General features: G+C 35.3%; 1 protein-coding gene across 3 annotated transcripts in view; it reads right to left on the bottom strand.

Moving 5' to 3' along the window:
* Positions 1 to 10,877: 10,877 nt before the first annotated feature.
* MDFIC (MyoD family inhibitor domain containing) overlaps positions 10,878 to 22,614 on the bottom strand; it is a 107,410-nt gene continuing 95,673 nt past the window's right edge. For all 3 annotated transcript variants that reach the window (XM_037056898.1, XM_037056896.1, XM_037056897.1), the window contains one exon: positions 10,878 to 12,495. In XM_037056898.1, the coding sequence (XP_036912793.1) occupies positions 12,248 to 12,495 (248 nt within the window). In that variant the 3' untranslated portion in view covers positions 10,878 to 12,247. The remainder of the gene's footprint in view (positions 12,496 to 22,614) is intronic.

Here is a 22,614-nt window from a genome sequence, read left to right as displayed (position 1 = left end):
GAATATATTAATACAATTCTATAACACATCATCTGTATCACATGCTCACCGTATCAAGTCTCCTAGGACCATCTTTTGTGTAAATGAATGCATAATCTTTTAACTGCCTACCCAAATTTATTTTTGATCTCCACTAGTCCATCACTCATACTGATGTCCTTCTCAAAACATATATATGATTTCACCATTTTCTTGATTATAATTCTTAGAAGGCTTCACATTGCTAGGTCAGAGTTCAAAAGTCATCAGCAAGGCACTTAACATGCTGCCTCCTTGGACTCAGTTCAGCTTCTTCCCATCACTCTCTGTGTTTTCCAACTCTACTGCAACTTCAGAATGTACACATAGATATTTTCTCTTTCTACAAGGAAAGCTTCCTGACTCTCCTAGGTAACTTTATTCACTCTCACCTCTCTATTCTCCTAACAATTATACCTTTTTAAAATTTATTTATTTATTTTTAGAAAGGGGAAGGAAAGGAGAGAGGTAGAGAAGCATCAATGTGTAGTTGTCTCTCAAGCACCCTCTACCGGGGACCTGGCCTACAACCCAGGCATGTACCCTGACTGGGAATTGAACCAGCAACCCTTTGGTTCACAGTCCAGTGCTAAATCTACTGAGCTACAACAGCAAGGGCTATACCTGTTTTTATTTTAACTCTTTAATTCTGTAAAATCAATGTTCATATTCTCTCTCTCTTTCTCTCTGTCAACTGAATACTTGTTGATGGACACTTTGAAATCACTAGTCCTCGCAAATAGTCTGGCACAAAAAAGTGACTAGTAAATGGACATATCAAATATCCTCAAGATATCCTAACAGACAGGATATTTGATATGTCCATTAAAATATTGCCAGTTTACTAACAGGGTTGAACTGGATGTCTAAAGATAATTTATCAGACCTAAGCTTAGAACTATTTAATTCTGAAGGCCTACAGATGTCATAATAAACTGTTTTAACACTATTAGTTACATTCATATAGGATCACCAAGTGAACATTTCTGGAGAGATTAATTTCTAGGCTCAAATTTCTGTTATGCTTTTGCTTATGTTGATAATCATGGTTAAATAATTTCATGTTGTCAGAACTAAGAAAAACATCATCATCTCTAGGGATCCTAAAGCTTTGTAAACTCAGTCATAAACTTTGGATGCCCTCTTTCCTTACCTCTCCCTCCCCCATCTTGTTAGTTAAATTTTAGCATGGAAATATGTGAGCATTTACTTAGCCATAGAATGGCTAATTCTTAGCCATAGAATTTCTGGAGTGCCTAGTGTAGTTCTTGTGATTAGATTTGACTAACTGTCCATGTCATAGAGACAAACATCTAAGAGACCACCAGAATTTACCTTATTTGATAGATCTTAGAAATACCTAGTAACAAGATGGGATTCAGACAACGTGTATATTTGTGTACACACAAACTCACTCTTCTTTACCACCTCAGTAGACAGTACTGGCAGGAAACAGATGGCTCATTCAAAAGGCTTAATTGAAGAGCATTTGATGAAAGTGACTATTTACAGAGGAACGATCAGTTGTAAGGTAACCAAAAAGGGAATTTGAAGTACCAGGAACAAGCAGCAGTGTAGGAGACATTACTTCTCTAAGTCTGAAGGGGCAACAGCAGGAAGCTGTAGCTGTGGGAGAGAGTTGCTGGACAGGAGCCCCTTGTCTGGAGAACAGCTTGTGGGAAATCACTGCACAACAGTGAGTGGAGTGGAAATCAGTACTCTGCCCTCTCTTTATCCTCCTGCCTTCTGAATTCCTGCAGAGCCAGGAATCGAGCAGAGCCAACTGTGAATCAGAAAGCAAGGGAGCCTGGGACAGAGTAAACAGAGATACTGAACCCATTTGCAGGGACAAATGGAGAATGACCAGCAAACAGTCATGGAAAGAATATCTAACTCTTGACCACTCATCTGCCTTGGAAATAAAAAGATCATCATTGATAAGTAGTCACAGGACAATGAGAAATTTTATGTCAATGCGTGCAATAAGAGAGAAGTAGCACAGGAGCTATAAATTCAGTCTCCCTTACAGGCACACCAAGATACCCAGTCAGGGTAGAAAAGATGGGAGACAAGAGACAGAGCAGGCAAGACTTCAAATCTCCACATCCCCACCTTAGTTTCAAGCTGAGCAGTGGTGATTAAAAATTTGTTATATTATTATATGTGAGATAACTTAAGAAATATACCATTTTAATGGAAAGATCTGAGACTAAAAATCAGGTTTCATACATCTATTAGGAACTGTGTTATTTAAGAAAATAAACTTACAAAATCTTCCCTAATTTTCCATCTGTAAAGTGAAAGTAAAAATATATATCCTAAATAAATCATAGGATTCTGAAGATCAAATGAGAAAATGGATATGGTTTCCTCTTGAAAAGTTAAACAAGCTCAACAAATGTCAGGCACTATCACCTTGGGACATTATCTTACAAAGCTGGTCTCTGAGTATATATTTGACAATCATAACATCCTCTCTTTTTGGCTATCTTTCCTCTACACATGGAAGATTTTGCTCAACTCCAACTTAAACATCACATACAAAGCAGAGATAAGCAGTAAGAAAATCCTAATGTGTCACAATACCATTGCATATTAAAAAGAAAGAACTATATTCTGCTGCACTCCATTTTTGTGGTGCATACTCCCCTTTCCATAGGTCCTATTAACTTCAAAGAGAACTTTGTGCATGTAAATTATTATATTTATTGGATGCGCCAACTCCTTTTTATCCTCTGGGCACAATTAGAAATATCATAGAAAAATGAATGCTAGAGACTTGGATCCATATTTGATATTCTATGGGAAATTTCCCATAGTTACAGATGTTAAAAATCCTGTTCAATAGTTAGGAATTTGTAGTATATCTCCTTCTATAACCCTTGAATTATTTTTTCTTTGCTTTTAGAAAATTTTTTACATTAAAGGAAAATATTATCTTTAGGTCCAGCTAAGCATATACTTGTCATACAACTAGGTATAATAATACAAATTTGGAATGCATAGCTCCCTTTTTCAAAGAATTGTTAGCGCTTCCCTGAGATTATATCATTAATACTATGGTGATCCTGTCCCCACCTTAAGTTAACCCTGGGAACTGGTGGGAGAGTGAGTTTCTGGGACCTAAAATTCTGATTGCCTAGTTTATTATTAACATTTTTTAAATTGTAACACTTTTATTAGCCCAATAATGAAACATACCACCCCTTCAAGTGGTAAGCTGTATGACGATGAAGATAGTCAAAATTAGATGACCACATCAGGGAAATGGAATAGAAGTGATTTCTAACCTTTTTAAAAATCAATATTGCTTTTTTTCCACTACCATTTAGTTTCCTTATATCCCCCCACCCTAGCAATCACCAGTCCCATTTTAATATTATATGCACCAAACCACACTGTAATCTCTGTTCATTTTATATTCAGGACACTATCAATATTCTTGTTACAGTATCTATAAACTCAGGTTTTCTTTAGTTGAAATCACCACACTCAATGAAACAAATGATAGATGTCTGGAGAGCTACAATTTTTACACTGATTTATTGTCTGTTCTCTTTATTTTTAAAAATATTTTATTTATTTATTTTTAGATAGAGGGGAAGGGAAGGAGAAAGAGTGGAAGAGAAACATGAATGTGTGGTTGCCTCTCATGTGTCCCCTACTAGGGACCTGGCCTGCAACCCAGGCATGTGCTCTGACTGGGAACTGAACTGGCGACCCCCTGCTTCACAGGCCCATGCTCAATCCACTGAGACACACCAGCCAGGGCATGTTCTCTTTATTTTTTTAAATGTATTTTTCAGTTACAGTTGACATATGATATTATATTCAGGTATATAACATAGTGATTAGACATTTATATATCCTATGAAGTGATTGCCCTGATAAATCCAGATGTTTGTTCTTAAATTCAGTTGTCTCATGGCTCTTGGTAGAAGTGCCTCTAGAAGTAATTCTGACAATAACCTTATCCCACTTTATCATTACATGTAAAGATCTTGCAAGTATTATAGATGTAGCTCCTTAGAAGTGCTACTGTATATATATTATATATTGAAAAGGCAGCTGTATATTTTTTAAAGGAACAAAAGTGGAGAAAAATGAGAGAAGCCTCTAGAATGCTATTTACAAGAAATGCATCCATACGTGATGGGTGGTGTGAAATATAAAAGTTTTCTTATAATATTTTGATAATATGACTTATAAAAGATCCATTACAACTAGCCTTATAGACTAATAAATAAAACCATATCAAATTAATTTGGATCCACTTTGAATTATTTGAAAAAAAGTAAACAAAGAGTCTAATTTTAGTAAATATTTAGAGAGCAAAACAATCCAACGTATATATAACAATAAAATTTCTAGTGAAAATGTTTGTGGGTAGGTTTATTTTGAAAGGAAAAGTCTTACTCCCAGTGTCATAACCAATTAAATTCTCCAGGTAATGACCTCATTTGCATAGTGAGCAAAACCCACAAGTGAGAATTTTAATGGGCACACCACCTGAGTACAGTAATTGAGAGTGACACAACTTGAACTAGTTTTGTGCTTACCCCACTGAAAATTCTACTCATATTATTTTTAATGTCAACCTACAAGTCAGATTTCAAGATGATGGATTTGTTCTTTTTTAAGCACTGAGTTTGAATAAAAGAAATGCATATCTTTGCTTTAACTAATCTGTAGGTCTCATTCTCACCATTGTTTCATTTTCTTTGGTGATTAGAATTTAATTTTATAAACTAATTTGGGAATAATTAGGTAAAAAGTATTTTTGGCAGTCAAATTGCTTTTGGATTGCAATTTACTCTACCTCTTACCAGAATAGGTATTAGTTAATTTGGCACAATAATTTACTAAAGTGTAATTGTGTAAATATGACCAATTATTCTTTCTGTTGATCTAACAAAATCCAATACAATATGTATTCATGTGTATTTTCCTCTCCCTTCACTTCAATGCCAATAAAATAAAATTTCTGCAGAGCTGATCACAGATGCCTTGTCACCTTAAGTTGTTACTTTTGAGAGATATTCTCCTTATCTCACAGCCACTATTCATTCCTTGAAAGAACTGTGCATTCTAATTGAGGCATACACATTAAATTATATAATAAAGGTGATATCAGGACTCTGAAAGTCAGACACACAGGATGAACTGTGCTTTCTAGGTTTTGAGATGACATTTTAAAACTTTTGTTTCACTGTAGATTGCTTGAAATCCTAACTATTTGTAAGTGTTTGACACTACTCTACCACATCTGTAATTGGCATAGCATCCAGCAGACAGGCTCTGTACCTCTTTACACAGCGACCTACCAAGTTAAGAAATGTATGGGTTCAATATAAAACAGCAGGCTGTTTTTAGACATAGTTACTAGTGCACAAGCTTTAATATGGCTTTGCTTCATCCTATAATGAGATCCTTTGGTTCCCTGCTCAACAGGCTTTTATTCTTTTGTGAAAGGCTATGAACTATGTCAAGTGAATCAACTGCTTTTGTACACTCTCTTTCTTGGCTTTGGAATGTAATTCCTTTGCTTCTATCCCTTTATGCATCAGACAGAACTTAAGAACCTTTTCAATTTTTCAAGCTAAACTTAGAATTTGTTTGAATTTGCTTTTCACTATTTTCCTAAAAATTACATTCTCAACTGAAACTCACACAAAGATCTGCCTGGAAGTGTACACTTAATTGCAGAGCTATATTTTGTTTTCAACATATATATCTGTACCCCATGTTGGTAATGTGCTAAAGGATGGTTATCTAAAATTATTTCTTCATGGTAACTTCACAACAAAATTCAGGAATCCTTTAGTGAACACTGAAGTAAGGCATAGAGGCCATTAATAAAGGTAAAAAAAAAAAATGGAACTAGAACAACTAGCCAAGTCAGTTGGATAATAGGAAACTACTCATGTTGACATCTGGAAGATTGGGAGGTGTAGTTGTAGCCCCAGTGGGAGATGTTACACTATTGTTCAAGTTCTATGAAGAATGGGGTGGTACAGATTTTTGCTTCCCTAGAGATCCTGCTTTCTAGGTGGAGCTTGGCTATGCTTTTTCTTATAATTCTTTTTTACCTCCAGATTGAGTGTTGACTTAATTAAAATTTGATTACTTATATAATATTTTAATTTCCAGTCATTTAAAGCAGAGAAAGTAACTATTATTCATTAGGAATTTTGCAATGTGAATATAAATTTTGATTTATTTATTATCAAGTGATAGTTTTTGCAAAACCACCCTCCACATTAGGGCTGTATAACAATGTCACCCCTTCTCCACAACCCTTTCCATTTTAACCAAAATCTCTACAAGCATTCTTAAATAAGCAAGTAAATATGAGTAGTGTCACTGTTGAAACTAAGATTTTTCTCATGGGAAGTGCCAAACACTTCTTGAGTGTTATATGACCCTTTTGAGGTACCTAGAGAAACGTCACTAAAGTTACCAGTTATAGTGGGGCATAACAATGGTCAAAAGGACTCTCTTTGTAGTACCTAATCTTTGACTTAAAAATATTAAGTGTGGAATAAACCTATCAATATCTTAACCACCTTTGAAAACAAACAAAAAATGGTATGCTTTATTAGTGTAAAAGAGAAAAATGCTATTTTAGTATTTGATGAAATTTTATCTTGCCTGTAAGATTAGATGTAACAAAACTGCAGGCTCACAAATCACAAGTAATTGGAAAGGGCATACATTCTTGAATAATTTGAAAAAATAACCTTATTAATAAATAAACGTATTCATTAGGTGGTTGGGTAAATCAAAGCATTAGAACTGGATTTCAGGAGGGTACGCCACAAAGCCTCTGGACTTGAGTCTTATTTATGTTAGGAACTGACTTTGACATTTATAGCATTGGAATCTAGGGCACTGATAGTTTGTATAGATAAAGAATGGAATGTTGTTACATAATGTTGCCTTGGTTACTCCTTGAACTGTTCAGAGAAACACTGACTACTTTAGGTGAGAAAATTGGATATAGTTAATATACTGTAAGAAAACAAAAAATGAAATTATTATATTTAAAAATCAAAAAATTTCTAAAGTAGATTAAATACTAACTATAAAAACTTTCCTGCTACTTAAAAATTGTGCCAAATAAAAAGCCTAGATGAAAATACTAATGATGACTTGCCTTTGGGTGAAATTTATTAAATCTAATATCTAATTTCATAGATTGTTCATGTTTAATTTATGATGCATAAAAATTACTATGGACTTCTGGTCAAGATGAAGGCATAGGTAGACACACTTTACCTCTTCACACAACCACAGAGATTTACAATTAAACCTTAAAACAATGCCCGAAACTGCCAGAAAATTGAACTGTATAGAGATCTGACAACCAAGGATTTAAAGGATTCACCCAGAGGAGTAGGGGAAAAGATGTGGAGACAGGCAGAGAGGCAATGGAATGCGGGGTGGCATGGTGAGGTGATGGCAGTGGCAGAATAGGCAGTCCCACATTCACTGTAGTGGATAAAACCTGGGAGGGATATCTTGGGAGCCATCGATCCTAGCCCCAGGCCAGACTGTACAGCCCAGGGTTCTAGGGCTGGGAAGATAAATCCTCATAACTTCTGGCTGTAAAAACCAGTGGGGATTGGGGTAGAAAAAGGAACTGCCAGATTTTCAGGAGGCCCCTCTTAAAGGGCACTGCAAGGTCTTAGAACACACACAAACCCACACGCTCTTGGATTCAGCACCAGGGCAACCACTGAAAGGGCTCCAGTTTCATACATGCAGTTGGTGAAGTGTATGTAAATGGGGTGAGTGCTGAGCAAACCTCCAGAAGCCAGGCAGTGACACTGTTCCCTGTCTGAGCCTTACCTCCCACAGTGAGCCACAAAGTGGTGAAGCAGCTTGCCTCATCCTTGTAATTACCTAATGCTCCACCCTACACAATTTACAGCTGCTTTTTCTACAATAGGCCATGCTACTAAGACAGAGCATCAAAGCAGCTCTACCTAAACCACAGAAACAAACACAGGGAGGATGACAAATTGAGGAGACAAAGACATATAGCCCAGATGAAAGAACAGAACAAACCCCCAGAAAAAGACCTAAATTGAAATAGAGATAACCAACCTATCAGATCCAGAGTTCAAAACACCGATAATCAGGATGCTCAAGGAGTATGGCAACAGATAAAAAAGACCCAGGAAGAAATGAAGTTTTCACTAAGATAAATAAAGAAAAATATAGAGGAACCAACCGTTGAGGGGATGAAGCAAGGATTCAAATCAACAGTCTGGAACATAAGAAAGAAATAAGCATTCAACCAGAGAGCAAGAAGAAAAAAATTTTAAAAATGAGGACAGTGTAAAGAGCCTCTCGGACATCTTTAAATATACCAACATCTGAATCATAGGAATGCCAGAAGGAGAAGAGGAATAGCAAGAAACTGAAAGTTTATTTGAAAAAAAATAATGAAAGAAACCGTCTCTGTTTTGGTGAAAGAAATAGACACACAAGTCCAGAAAGCAGAGTCCCAAACAACTTGGACCCAAAGAGGACTACACTAAGACACATCATAATTAAAATGCCAAAGGTTGAAGATAAAGAATCTTAAAAGCAGCAAGAGAAAAGAAGAGTTACCTACAAAGGAGTTTCCATAAGACTGTCAGCTAATTTCTCAATTTCTTTTGCAAGCAAAAAGGGACTGGCAAAAACTATTCAAGGTGATGAAAAGCAAGGACCCACAACCTAGATTACTCTATCCAGTAAAGCTATCATTTAGAATGGGAGGGTAGATAAAGGGCTTCCAAGACAAGGTACAGCTAAAGGAACTCATCACCACCAAGCTGTTATTACATAAAATGTTAAAGGGATGTATTTAAGAGAAAGATCAAAACTATGAACATTAAAATGGCAACCAACTCACAACTATCAACAACTGAATAAAAATAAAATAAAAAACAAAACAAAAAAAAACTAAGCAAACAACCAGAACTGGAACAGAATCATAGATATGGAGATCATTTGGAGGGTTTTCAGCTGGGAGAGGGACAGGGGAGAATGGGAGAAAAGGTGCAGGGAATAAAAAGAATAACTGGTAGGTACAAAATAGACAGGGAGTGTGTTAAGAACAATATAAGAAATAGAGAAGCTGAAAGCTTATATGCATGACCCATGGACATGAACTTACAGGAGAGTGGACTAATCGAGGGAAGGGGGATACTGGGTGGAAGGGGGACAAAATGGGAAACATTGGGACAACTGTAATAGCATAATCAATAAAATGTTTTTTTCCTCAATTACCTTAATTTTTAAAACTTGGGAGATAATTCCAAAGCAAAGAAATGAAAACAAGTTACTGAAAAAAGGTACAAACTTAAATTTTGACTTATTATGAACATTTAAAAAAACATTTTGTTTTGAAATCATGTCAACTGTGATTTGCAATATAAACTAGTCTGAATCTTTCAAGTTTATTATGCGTATTGAGTCATGTGATTTATATAAGGAGCCTAGGAAAACTTCAAAAAGAGAAGTAACAAGATAAAAGCTTCAGGTTTTAAAATTATAGTTGAATTTTTTAAAATACCAGTGACATAGTATGTTATGTATCTAGAAAATATTCTGAGAGGTCATTTTTATTATTTCAAAATAATATATTCACGATAATACAGGTTGAGTTTAAAAATATTTAAGATTAAGTTTCCATATTTAAAAAGAGACCAAAATCTATAACTGTAAACTATAGCACTTAGTCAAGATGGCCATATAATTCAACAAAACATTTTACATACAAAAATTCTAAAACATATTGTAACTATTTTCACATTTGCCTACTTTAATTTTAAAAAATAATACAAGGTTTTTTTGTGGAATGGCTGCAAAGTAGACAAGAGGAAAAGTACAAATATGAAAATGAGAATTCTATTAGTGTTCTTTCTTACAAAAAATATTACTTAAAAGTACTAATATTTTTATTATGAATAGTAGCATAATATACTTAAATATTAGACAAACCATTTAGTTGAAATTTTTTTCAGGATAAAAAGTGAAATAGTTTGCCCTGGCTGGTGTAGCTCAGTGGTCAATCCACTCAATGCGCGGGCCTGGGAACCAGAGTATTGCAGTTCGATTCCCAGTTGGGGCACAAGCCTGAGTTGCAGGACAGTTCCCAGCAGGGGACACACAAGAGGCAACCATACATTGATATTTCTCTCCCTCTCTCCTTCCCTTCCCCTCTAAAGATAAATAAATTTTTTAAAAAATCAAAGAAAAGTGAAATAGTTTAAGAATTTCAGATCCATTAGAAGGCTTTATATGTCAATACACAGATGACAGTTTTACTTCCTAATATCTATGCCTAAGGTTATGCTGGGTATAGGTAAATATTCAGATTCTGGTTAGTAAAAAATAGTACAAAGATGTTCTTATATTTGATGTAACAATTGAAACACATTCTTTAGACAAGGAAGCGAAAGACAGATGTTTACTAGAATTCTATTTAAACCAGAACATTTAAAGTTGTGTGTGTATGTGTGTAAACAGGGGATTCAAGAATTTGCTAATTTTGTTTTTAATCCCTTTAAGTAAAGATATAAGTAGAAACTAGGTTTCACCTTAAAGAAGAAAACATAGCTGGAATTGTCACGCTTTAGATTTAAAACCTCTCTTAAAAGGCTAGGTTTGCTAAAAGCTTCCTAAAAAAATACATTTGGTTTTATAAGTAATTTGATTTTCAACCAGAAAAACTGAAAGTAACTATTAATCTAAAGTATATTTTTATCATTTCCACAAGACATTACATTAAATCAAACCAAACTACAACTCTGGGAAGATCAAACTTCGGAGAGTACATAGAGTGAAAATTTCCTCTTCCTTTAATCTGTGCAACACAAAGTCTCTATCTCAATAACTGTATAGTTAGTAGTATAATTGACTTATTTTTGTACACTTAAGCTTTTATAACATATCATATTAGTTCAATTTATCATAAAATTGCAACACTAAAATTTGGTCACAGTAGTGGATTTTGAGACTCCCATTGTTTGTAATGGCTTGTATTAAAGATTAACTGTGTATAAAACATAACATTGCTTCAGATACAAAACAAAACAAACATACAACCTCCCCCTTAAAAAACAATCCACATAGCTCTCAAATAAAAAAGAAAACTTTTGAATAAAATAAAATAAAAATATTGGTATTGTAACATTAAAAAATCTAATTTAAATGCAATCTGTCAAAACTATTCAAATTCTTTATAAAATATAGCTTGTTTTATAAGGCCTTATGTTTTTATCCAAAAGTTTATTATAACTTTTAAATTATGTGTAAAAATGCATATTTTAGTTAAATTTTATAGTGTTTTTTAAAGCTACAGTCCTACAACTAAAGAAAATACATACTTATGGCATTTTTCTTTCAACTGCATTTTCCCTTAAGGGCACACACAGTTCAGGCTATTCACCTAAAATTTTGTTCTAAATCTAAATAATCATTCAAGCAGCAGATGAATCAAGAGGCTTCCTCAAATGTCACATTCTGCTTGAAGCCTTCTGAATATTCCTTAGATACTAACTGTTATTTTCTGTTTATTCCTACAGCTTTTTGAGTCTCTCTCTCATAATCCTCACTTTGGTATGCCTTATGGTTCATTTTTTGCAGGTCTCCCTCCTGTGCTAAAATGTATCCTCTTGTGGTTGAAAACTGAATGACATTCATCTCTGCATCTCAGCAAGAGATACACAGTAGGCACTCAATGTCTGCTGAACAAACGAAGAACGTGGAAAACAGCATGCAGATAAACACTAGGTGCCCAACTATTGTTTGGATTTGTTTCCCAAAGTTTAAAGTAAAAATGTTTACTGTTAACCATTAATAGATACACATAAAAAAAAAAGTCTGGTTTTAGTACCCACTGAGAAATAATGCATTTGGAGAGAGGAATTCCTGCGAATGAGAAAAGAAACAGAAATATGTATGAAAGAGGGGAGGTATTTAGCTTTTTTTTTTGGTCAAAATGTCTCTTGGTCATTGTTTTCTATTAAGAAGTTTAATAGTAGTTAAAATTTCACATATTAAACCATGTAGATTTGGTTAGAGGAAAAAGAAAAGCTTTTAGCGATTACTTTAAATGCATTAACAGAGCAAATATTTGGTTGCTTGCTTCTTAAGAATCTCATCAGGTGCTTTTCTTCTTAACAATTAAAAAAAAAACTCTCCAGTTTTAACACAAACAAAAGATAAATATTTATGAAGGAAAACAAATTCCGCAGCATTCCATACAGATTTCCAAACAGTCCGATGATTCGCAACAGGCATCCATGATGCCACAGTCCATGTCACAAGGACAGTTACAGTCATCCCCCATTTCATCTCCACAGCAACAGCAGCACGCTTCTGAGGTGCAGATACCACATGAAGCTTGTCCTAGGACAATATTGCAGAGGGTCAGGAATTCACAGAATAAGCAGGCCAGGATACAGTGCACACAGCAATCTTCATTTTCCATCCAGAGGAGACCACATAGTGAAAAAGAAGAAACACAAAATATATAAATCATCAATAAACTGAATAATGAGTTGATCAAAATAAGTAATCCAGAATTTAGTGATGCATAGTCTTTTGGAAGCTGGAAACTCAAAACACATTCTAGATAAGGGATATTTATTAGTTGATACTCCATCTGAAAAAATGATTGTAATTGTGTAGATATGTGTGTGCACATGTGAATTAGGTTATTACTCTCACACATTGTGCAATGGTCCTTGGTCCTAGGTTCCACTTTCTCGAAATCCATCTTCCCCATAACCTATTGCTCTCTGTAACATAAGCTAAGATGATTCCATGACCTTAAAGTTCTTCAAAATAGAAATTTCCTTTAACTGTTCCAGTAACCTGGTCCAAAATTGGGAGAGAAAAAAATGACATATTCAGTGTGTTACTGAATAACTGAATCAAAAATTAATTGGAATTTATTAACCTGAGATCAACATGTTCTACTTGCCAATAAAACTGACTCAATTACATGGTCTCAAATATTTTCGGTTTCACAAGAATTAAATAAAAACCCAGACACTCTGGTTGGGTACAACCATTGTTTCTGGAATCCCTCTCTACCTATTTCTAACAAAAGGATTTGTACTAAAATAAATGTGAATGACATAGTAAGACTGCTTTTCCATTATCTGTGTGGCAAAGTTCTTTACATTTCTATTATTTCCTAAAAATTTCTAATAATCCCTTTCTAAACAATATTTACCAAACTTCATCAACTGATAGAAAAAGGTGAGGAATCAAACAGATCACAATCTAACATTCTTTCCTTTAGAACACTGATTTTCCACCCTTTTCCTCTCATGGCATACATAAACTAATTACTGAAATTCTGTGACACATCAAAAATATATTTATTGCTCATGTGACAAAAAAGTGTATAATTTTGATTCATGCACACTGGATAGCTATTTTTGTGTTGGTTGTCTTTTTTTTTTTAATTTGACAATCTAAAGGAAAAGAGGTCAGTACTACTGACTAAATAGTTGGGTATTGTATGTTTTAAAAATTCTTGTGGCATTCCAGTTGAAAATTGCTGCCTTAGAATTTTGTGACAAATAAAAGGATCAGATGAAGAAATGTATTTATAGAGGAATTTAACATATGACATAAAATAATTTAAAAACAATGTTGTAAGACATTTGTCCAATTTCAGAAATATTTGTGAAATTTTACCAGGACTATTTTGGGGTTTGTCTGTCTGTTTGTTTTGGTAGTTACAAGCTTCAATGCTTGTAAACTTCAATGCTTATATTTTTGATGTTTCAATTCCCCTCATGCAAGTTTCAATGAGGGGAATTCCACTTATAACAACAGCAACAATACAGAACAATCACCACCCCCTTGCACAGTCATATACCCTTTGTGTTTCTGTAGTAGCTTTAAAACTGAGTACCTATGATGAGTTTCAGTAAATTGTGTGATCATCCTATAATAAACTCCTGAACTGCCTGGATATGCCTATTTGTAGTCTCTAAATTCATAGAAGTCTCTAACTTTGCAAAAGTGGAAAATATGTAAACACAGGGTGATATTCTAAATGCCACATGGCAAAAAGGAGGGAAGGTCAGAAAAAAGACTCAAAATGGGAACTCCAGACCTGTTTGTAGAATTAAAGGCTAAAAGAACACACCAATATTCTATTTCATTCTTCTCAGTGCCAAGCCTAACTCTCACATACGATAATCTATGAAACAACTGGAAAAAATATCATACAGTTGTAAGAGTCTGCAGGTTTCTTTCCATATTCCCCTCATGTTTTAGTAGTTGTCAATCATATCAAGAGAATGCTGAAAGCAACCATATGAGTCCACATGCACAACCTTGGGAAGTTCAGGTTTCTAGCATGTGTCTGTGGTTTATCTCTTCCTACATTTTTAATAAAATTTATCCTAATACTTGTCTTACATATTTTGGGGTATTTGAGCTTCTAAATAATTGTATTGCCATGATTTCTGAAATATTCAACATGTTATAAACAGCTAGCTTTATTATCATCATTATTATTATTATGAAAAGAGTGTTTAACTTGTAGCAAGCTAGTTCTAGTCAATATACTTTCAAACTCATATTAACTAATTCTAACAACACTGTTGACCTTACCTTTCTTTTCCTCTGTTGAATCATTTCAAGACTGAATGGGGGGCACCCCAGGTAGTGTGGCTCAGTGGATTGAGTGCCTGCCTGTGACCCAAAGGGTCGGTGGTTCAGTTCCCAGCCAGGGCACATGACTGGGGGAGAGGTCCCCAGTTGGGGGAGCATCAGAAGCAACCACACAATGATGTTTCTCTCCCTCTCTTTCTCTCTTCCTTACCCTCTCTCTAAAAGTACACAAATTACAAATCTTTAAAAAGAAAAAAAAGCCCTGGCTGGCATAGCTCAGTGGATTGAGCACAGGCCTGTGAACCAGAGGATCGCGGTTCGATTCCCAGTCAGGGCACATGCCTGGGCTGCAGGCCAGTTCCCTGCAGGCCAACTCCCAGCAGGGGATGCATGAAAGGCAACCATACATTGATGTCTCTCTCCCTCTCTACTTCCCCTCTAAAGATAAAAATAAATAAATAAATAAATAAATAAAAGAAAAAAAAGGACTGAGTGGGGGGATCAGAAACACATGAGAATGAATAACTTAAATGTTAACTTAAATGAATAACTTAAATGTCATTTAAATATGAGTAACTTTAAAACCCTTAGAATGGCCCTGGCTGGTATGCCTCAGTGGGTTGAGTGCCAGCCTGTGAACCAAACGGTCACTGGTTTGATTTCCAGTCAGGGCACATGCCTGGGTTGTGGGCCAGGTCTCCATAAGGGGGATTGCCAGAGGCAATCACACATTGATGTTTCTCTCCCTTTTTCCTTCCCTTCTCTCTAAAAATAAAAATAAGTAAAATATTTTTTTATTTTTTAAAAGATAAGAAAACCTAAGAATAGTTATTGAGCATTATGATATTTTGCCATGTACAATGCATCCTGTTTTGCCCAAAGTTTTGAGGGAAAAATAAGGATGTGCATTATACATGTGTAGTACTAATTCTGTAAATGCTTTTACTTCTTTTATGCTCTTCATTAAAAGTGTAACTCTAAAAAGCAATAACCATATCCATATGCAAAATAATACCCTGAAACATGAAAATCAGTTTTGTTTCTAAATATAAATAATTGAGTTGAAAAATTAAAAGAAAATATCTTTTTCCTGCAAGTCTGAGACAAAAATGTAGGTGTGCATTACAAATGGCAAAATACAGTAAATTCTTTATGTATTTATCATAAAATACATAATGCTTAGAACTATATGTATGGATGGATCAATTTCATTTTATTTTGTTTTTTGGTTAAAATCTAAATTTTATATTAATACTTACTTAACTTTCTTTCTGAATTTATTTTTTAATTAATTTATTGTTTTAAATTACCAGTTTTCCCCATAACATCTTTCACCTCCACCCATCTTCCTCACCTTCCACAATTACCTCACTGCTGTCCATGCCTTGAGGTGTTTTTTTTTTGCTAGATCCGTCTACCTCTCCCAAATCCTGCCTCCCAAGAGCTGTCAGCCTGTTCTTTATGAGTCTGCCTCTATTTTGCTTGTTAGTTTAGTTTGTTCAGTAGTGTCCACATGAGTGAAATCTTATGATATTTGTCTTTTTCTAACTGGCTTATGTCACTTAGCATAATGTTCTCCAAATCAATCCATGCTGTCACAAAGCATAAAATTTTCTTCCTTTTTATGGCTAAGTAGTAGTCCATTGTGCAACTGTACCATAGCTATTTTATCCATTCATTTACTGATGGACACTGAGCTGCTTCCAAATCTTGGCTATTGTAAATAACTTTGCAATGAACATCACATGTATTTTGAAATATTTTGGGGGTTTCTTTGGATATATTCTCGTAAGTGGAATATCTGGGTAATAAGGCAGTTCCATTTTTAAGTTTTTGAGATAACTCCATACTGCTTTCCATGGTGGCTACACCAATTTGCCTTCCTACCAACAATGCATGACAAATCCCCTTGCTCCACATCCTTGCCAGTATTTGTTGTTTGTTGATTTATTGATGATAGCCATCATGATAGATGTTAGGTGATATCTCACTGTGGTTTTAATTTGCATTTCTCTGATAAGTGACCTTGAGCAACTTTTTATATGTCTATTGGCCATCTGTATGTCTCTTTGGAGAAATGTATATTTAAGTCTTTTGCCTATTTTTAATTGAATTTGGGGGGGTTTCGGTATTGAATTTTTCAAGTTTCTTTTCTTTTTTTTAAAAAATATTTTATTTATTTACTTTTAGAGGGGAAGGGAAGGAGAGAGGAAGAGAAATATCAATGTATGGTTGCTTCTTGTGCATCCCCTGCTGGGAACTGGCCCCTTGCCGGGAACTGGCCTGCAACCCAGGCATGTGCCCTGACTGGGAATGGAACCGCGATCTTCTGGTTCGCAGGCCTGTGCTCAATCCACTGAGCTACACCAGCCAGGGCTTGAATTTTTCAAGTTTTTAATAAATTTTGGACATTAACTCCTTTTCCAATGTACTGAAAAATATGTTCTCCCATTGAGTGGATTGTCTTTTCATTTTGTTGATGGTTTCTTTTGCTGTGTAAATACTTTTTAGTTTGATGTCGTCTGATTTCTTGTTTTGTTTTTTTAAATTTTCCTTGAATGAAGAGATATATCAGAAAAAAGTGTTGCTACAAGGAATGTTTGAGACTTTACTGCCTATGTTTTCTTCTATAATTTTTATGGTTTTGAATCTAACATTTAATCTTTAATTCATTTTGAGTTTATTCTTGTATGTGGCATAAGATTTTCAATTACAGTTTCCACTCAATATTATTATGTATTAGTTTTAGGTGTACAGCATTGTGATTAGACAATCATATGCTTTACTAAGCATTCCATCCAATATATATAGTACCCACCTGGCAACATATATAGTTATTGAAATATTATTGACATATTTCCTATGCTGCACTTTACATCCTTGTGACTATTTGTATAAGTATTTCTTAACCCCTTCTCCTTTTTAACCAAGCCCCAAACTCTGGCAACCAACAGTTTATACTCTGTATCTATGAGTCTGTTTCAGTTTTGTTTTTTCTTTATATTGTTCCTTAGTTCCCACATATAAGTAAAATCATATGGTATTTGTCTTTGATGTAATTAACTTAGCATAATACCCTCAAGGTCCCAAGTGGTAAGATTCACTTTCTGTGGCTGTATACGATTCCATTGAATATATATATAATCACCTTTTAAAAAAATCTGTTTTATTGATTATGCCTTTACAGTTGTCCCATTTCCATCCCTTCATTCCCCTCTACCCTGCACACCCCTTCCCCACCTTTAGTTTATGTCCATGTGTCACAAGTTGTTTAGATTTTATATTTCCTGTATTATTCTTGCCCTCCCCCTTGTCTATTTTCTATGTACTGTCTATGCTACGTATTCTCTGTATCTTCTCCCCCCTTCTCCTCCTCCAACTCTCCTGTTGCTAACCCTCCATGTGATCTCCATTTCTATGGTTCCGCTCCCAATCTAGCTGTCCTCTTAGTTTGCTTTTGTTTTAGGTGTGGTTTTAATAACTGTGAGTTTTCTGTCCTTCCACTGTTCCTATTTTTTTATCTTCTTTTTCTTAGATAAGTCCCTTTAGCATTTCATATAATAAGGGCTTGATGATGATGAATTCCTTGAACTTGACTTTATCTGAGAAGCACTTTATGTGCCCTTCCATTATAAATGAAAGCTTTGCTGGATAGAGCAATCTTGGCTGTAGGTCTTTGGATTTCATGACTTGGAATACTTCTTTCCAGCCCCTTCTTGCCTGTAAGGTCTCTTTTGAGAAATCCGCTGACAGTCTGATGGTCACTCCTTTGTAGGTGACTGTCCCCTTATCTCTTGCTGCTTCTAGGATTCTCTCCTTCATTTTCAATCTTGGCTAATGTAATTATGATGTGCCTTGGTGTGCTCCTTCTTGGGTCCAACTTCTTTGGGACTCTCTGAGCTTCCTGGATTTCCTGGAAGTTTATTTCCTTTGCCAGATTGGGGAAGTTCTCCTTTATTATTTGTTCAAATAAGTTTTCCACTTGTTGCTCTTTTTCTTCCCCTTCTGGTACCCCTATACTTCGGATGTTGGAATGTTTAAAGATGTCCTAGAGGTTCCTAAGCCTCTCCTCATTTTCTTAAATTCTTGTTTCTTCATGTTCTGTTTGGTCACTTTTTCTTCCTTCTGGTCCACTCCCCTGCTTTGAGTCCCAGTTTCCTTTCCATCACTATTGTTTCCCTGTGTATTTCCCTTCATTTCAATTAGTTTAGCCTTCGTTCCTCTAATTTATGACTAAAATCAACCAGTTCTGTGAGCATCCTGATCACCAGTGGTTTGAACTGTGCATCTGATAGATTAGCTATTTCTTGGCCACTTAAAAGTATTGGCTCTGGGACTTTGAGCTGTTCTTCTTGAGCCATAATGTTTTGGTCTGTTAGCGCTTGTTACTTATGAGGGGCGGAGCCTTAGGTGTTCACCAGGGTGAGGTGACCCATTTGTTGGGTTGTGAGGTTGTATGTGGGGGCAGGGTCAGAGAGAAGCAATGGCATTTGTTTCGCTCTCTCTTGGATTTCAGTCCCCTCTGCTGCTTCCCACAAGCACATCAGGCCCCCCTGATGCCGGCTCCTGGGTGTGTGGGCCTGTGCATCCTCCAGGACCATGTGGGTCTCTCAGACGAACTCTCTGTGAGCCTAGGAGCTTCTTCCAGCACCTCGACCCCGAAAGTTTTTCTAATTGGTGCTTTTAGGCTTCAATTCCTACTGCGGTCTGTCTCACTGCTCGCTCCTTTGCCTGGTTTATCTGAGTGTGAATGTGTGACCACCGTCAGCCGGACGCCTTGTGCCCCCACTGGGTCCGCCTGTTGCCACACCACACCTGGAATCTGCCAACTGCCGCCTGTGCACCTGGATTCGTCTGGCCACTTTTTCCTACTCAACCCTGCTCCTCCGCCAGCCGCTGACTCCACCCCTCTTACCAGTCTGGCTGAATGGTTCTTTGTTGTTGGACTTCCATACAGTTCAATTTTCTGTGTTTTGGTTGTGTTTTTGTTACTAAAACTTTGTTGTCTTTAAACTTGGTTTTGCAAGGAGGCACAGTGTTTCCACCTACGCTTCCATCTTGGCCGGAAGTCTTCTAATATATCACTTCTTTTTTATCCAGTCATCTACTGATGGACACTTGGTTTCCTTCTCTGTTTTGGCTGTTGTAAATAATGCTGCAAGGAACATAATGGTACGCATATTCTTTCAAATTAGGTTTCTGGGTTTTTGTGGATATATACCCAGAAGTGGAATCACTGGGTCATAAGGCAGTTCCATTTTTCATTACTTGAAGAACCTCCATACTGTTTTCCATAGTGGCTGCACCAATATTTATTCCTAGCAGTACTGCATGAGGGTTTCCTTTTCTCCATAATCTTGCCAACACTTGTTTGTTAATTTATTGATGATAACCATTCTGACAACTGGGAGGTGACATCTCATTGTGGTTTTGATTAGCATTGCTCTGACAGTTATGTGGAACATCTTTTCACGTCTGTTGGCCATGTGTATAATACAAATTTCATTAAAATTTATATGCATTTTTTAAAGTTAGGATCAAAACCAAACAGTTAATAATGGTTAGATATGGATAGTTAGAAAATGTGATTGATTGGGCATTGTTTACATTTAAAAATATTTACAAGATGAGTCCATTTTAAAGGGGAAAGAATGGTAATCTTATCCAGCCTTTGAACTGAGGGCTATAATATCTTCAAAGCCTCTTTTGGTCCCTTCCTAAGTATATCTTCCTGTTCTGATATATAATCACTGTCATGAATATTGAATAATTCTTCCTCTTGCTTTTCATTGTTTAGGGTAGTGAATATTGTAGAGAATCAGGAATTCACAGAACAAAGCAGGGCAGGATACAGTAGAAACAACAATCTTAATTTTCAATTTAAAAGAGAGCACATAATGGATAAAGAATGGAACACAAAACATATATAAACATCCATATAAATAAATGACCACAAAGTAATGTAAACAATTTGTAGAGCATTTTTTATTCAACCTATGTGTTTCAGACTTCTGCTTGTTGATCCGTGTAAGTATAGTTCATCTATTTTGTGGGTGTATTATATTCCTTTGATTTAATTCACCATAATTTATTTATCCATCATAGTACTTATGAATGTTTTGTTCATTTCCAGTATCTTTGGTATTCCAAATGCAATTGTTTGAAATACTTTTGTCTAAGTCTGGTAGAACATATGTTAAACAATTAGCAGTAGAATGGTTGGGTCACAAGATGTGCATATGTGCATACCTTACTAGGTAATTCTACATTTATTTCTAAAATGACTGCTCCAAAATTTACTCCACCAATCAAGTATGAAAATGCTCATTATTTCATACACTCACCAATCTTTGAAACCATCATACTTTCATATATGCCCATTAGTTCTGTGTGAAAAAGTGTCAGTCCCACATGAAGAAGGGTGAGAATGACATTCCAAACTAAACAACTCATTGCCACTCAGGATATATTCATTTGACAATTAAAATCTCTTCCAGATCATGGACAATAATGGCACTTTTCATTTGGAAATCACAAGCCCTATGCCAAGAATAAAAATTCTCCACACTCATACAGTTAGCCAACAAGATCTAGATAATTTAAGTCTATTAAGATGTCTTTGTATTTTTAGTAAACAAAGGAAATGAAAACAAAAATTTCTTAGCTATAAATAGATCAAACATTCTTTTTCTAGCCTGTCTTTTATAACACATGATTTCTATAATGAATGAATATAAGTGGTGGTTTTACATAAAAAGGAAGCTTAGCATTGATGAAGAAGAAGTATTTATTTGCTGTTGTCAGAATTAGGACAGGTGCCATCTTAGGGTAGTGTTATTTTTATCACTCTTTCATATTTAAAAACACTATTTATTTAAGAAACCTGCTTTGGACTAAACTCTCTTTACACTCTTTATAAATATTAATTCATTCACTTCCTATAACATTCCTTAGAAGCAGTTCGGATATTATCCCCATTTTACCAATACAAAAACAGAAAACTTAGGAAATTGACTCAAGTCATAGGAGCAATCAAGTAGCAGAGCCAGGGCCAGAGCCCACACGTAGACCATGCTTTGATACAGCACTCTGTGTGTGCTACCACTGCAGGGATGGGTCACTGCAAACAGTTGCTTCATCTTACTGAAAGGAAGATCAGGTATAAATACAAAAATTCAGGCTGATTTGTCTTGAGGATTTGTTTTTGGACTAAAGTTAACTTTCTTTTCCATTCTAAAGATAATTTTGAATTTCAGTTTTAATGAAGAGTTTATAGTAATTGTTAACCTTCAACAAGTAAGAGCAAAGTTGATGAGCTGCTGCTAGTCAATTGTTGAAATATAAAAAGGTGATGTCTCAATCAAAAGAAAGAACTCTGTGAATTTAAAATATAAAAATTAAAGTCTACAGTTATATGAACAAGAACAATGTAGAGATTACATAGGAACTCTAGTGGGAAAACTAGAATGGTAAAATGACAGAAGTCTCAAAAGAATAAGCTCTTTATGGAAACATTAAAACTTAACTGAAGAATTTATATGGAACCATAAATGACCCCAAACAGTTTCAACTTTTTTGAGAAAGAACAACAAAATAGAAGGGATCACAATACCTGACATCAAACAATATTACAAGACCATTGTAATCAAAACAGTCTGATAATGATATAAAAACAGACACATAGGTCAATGTAACAGAATAGAAAGTCCAGAAATAAACCCAAGACCCTATGGTCAATTAATATTCAACAAAGAGGGCAGAAGCATAAAATGGAGTAAAAATAACCTCTTCAACAAATGGTGTTGGGAGATTTGGACAACTATATGCAAAAAAAATGAAACTCGACCACCAACTTACACCATATACAAAAATAAACTCAAGATAGATAAAAGACAGCCCTGGCTGGCGTAGCTCAGTGGATTGAGCACAGGCCTGTGAACCAGAGGATCGCGGATCAAT

This window comes from Sturnira hondurensis, unplaced genomic scaffold, assembly GCF_014824575.4.
Source record: "Sturnira hondurensis isolate 20B ecotype Veracruz unplaced genomic scaffold, ASM1482457v3 Scaffold0009223, whole genome shotgun sequence".
Taxonomy (NCBI): Eukaryota; Metazoa; Chordata; class Mammalia; order Chiroptera; family Phyllostomidae; genus Sturnira; species Sturnira hondurensis.
The sequence above is the reverse complement of the archived record's forward strand: the minus strand, read 5'-3'. Positions and strand labels throughout refer to the sequence as shown.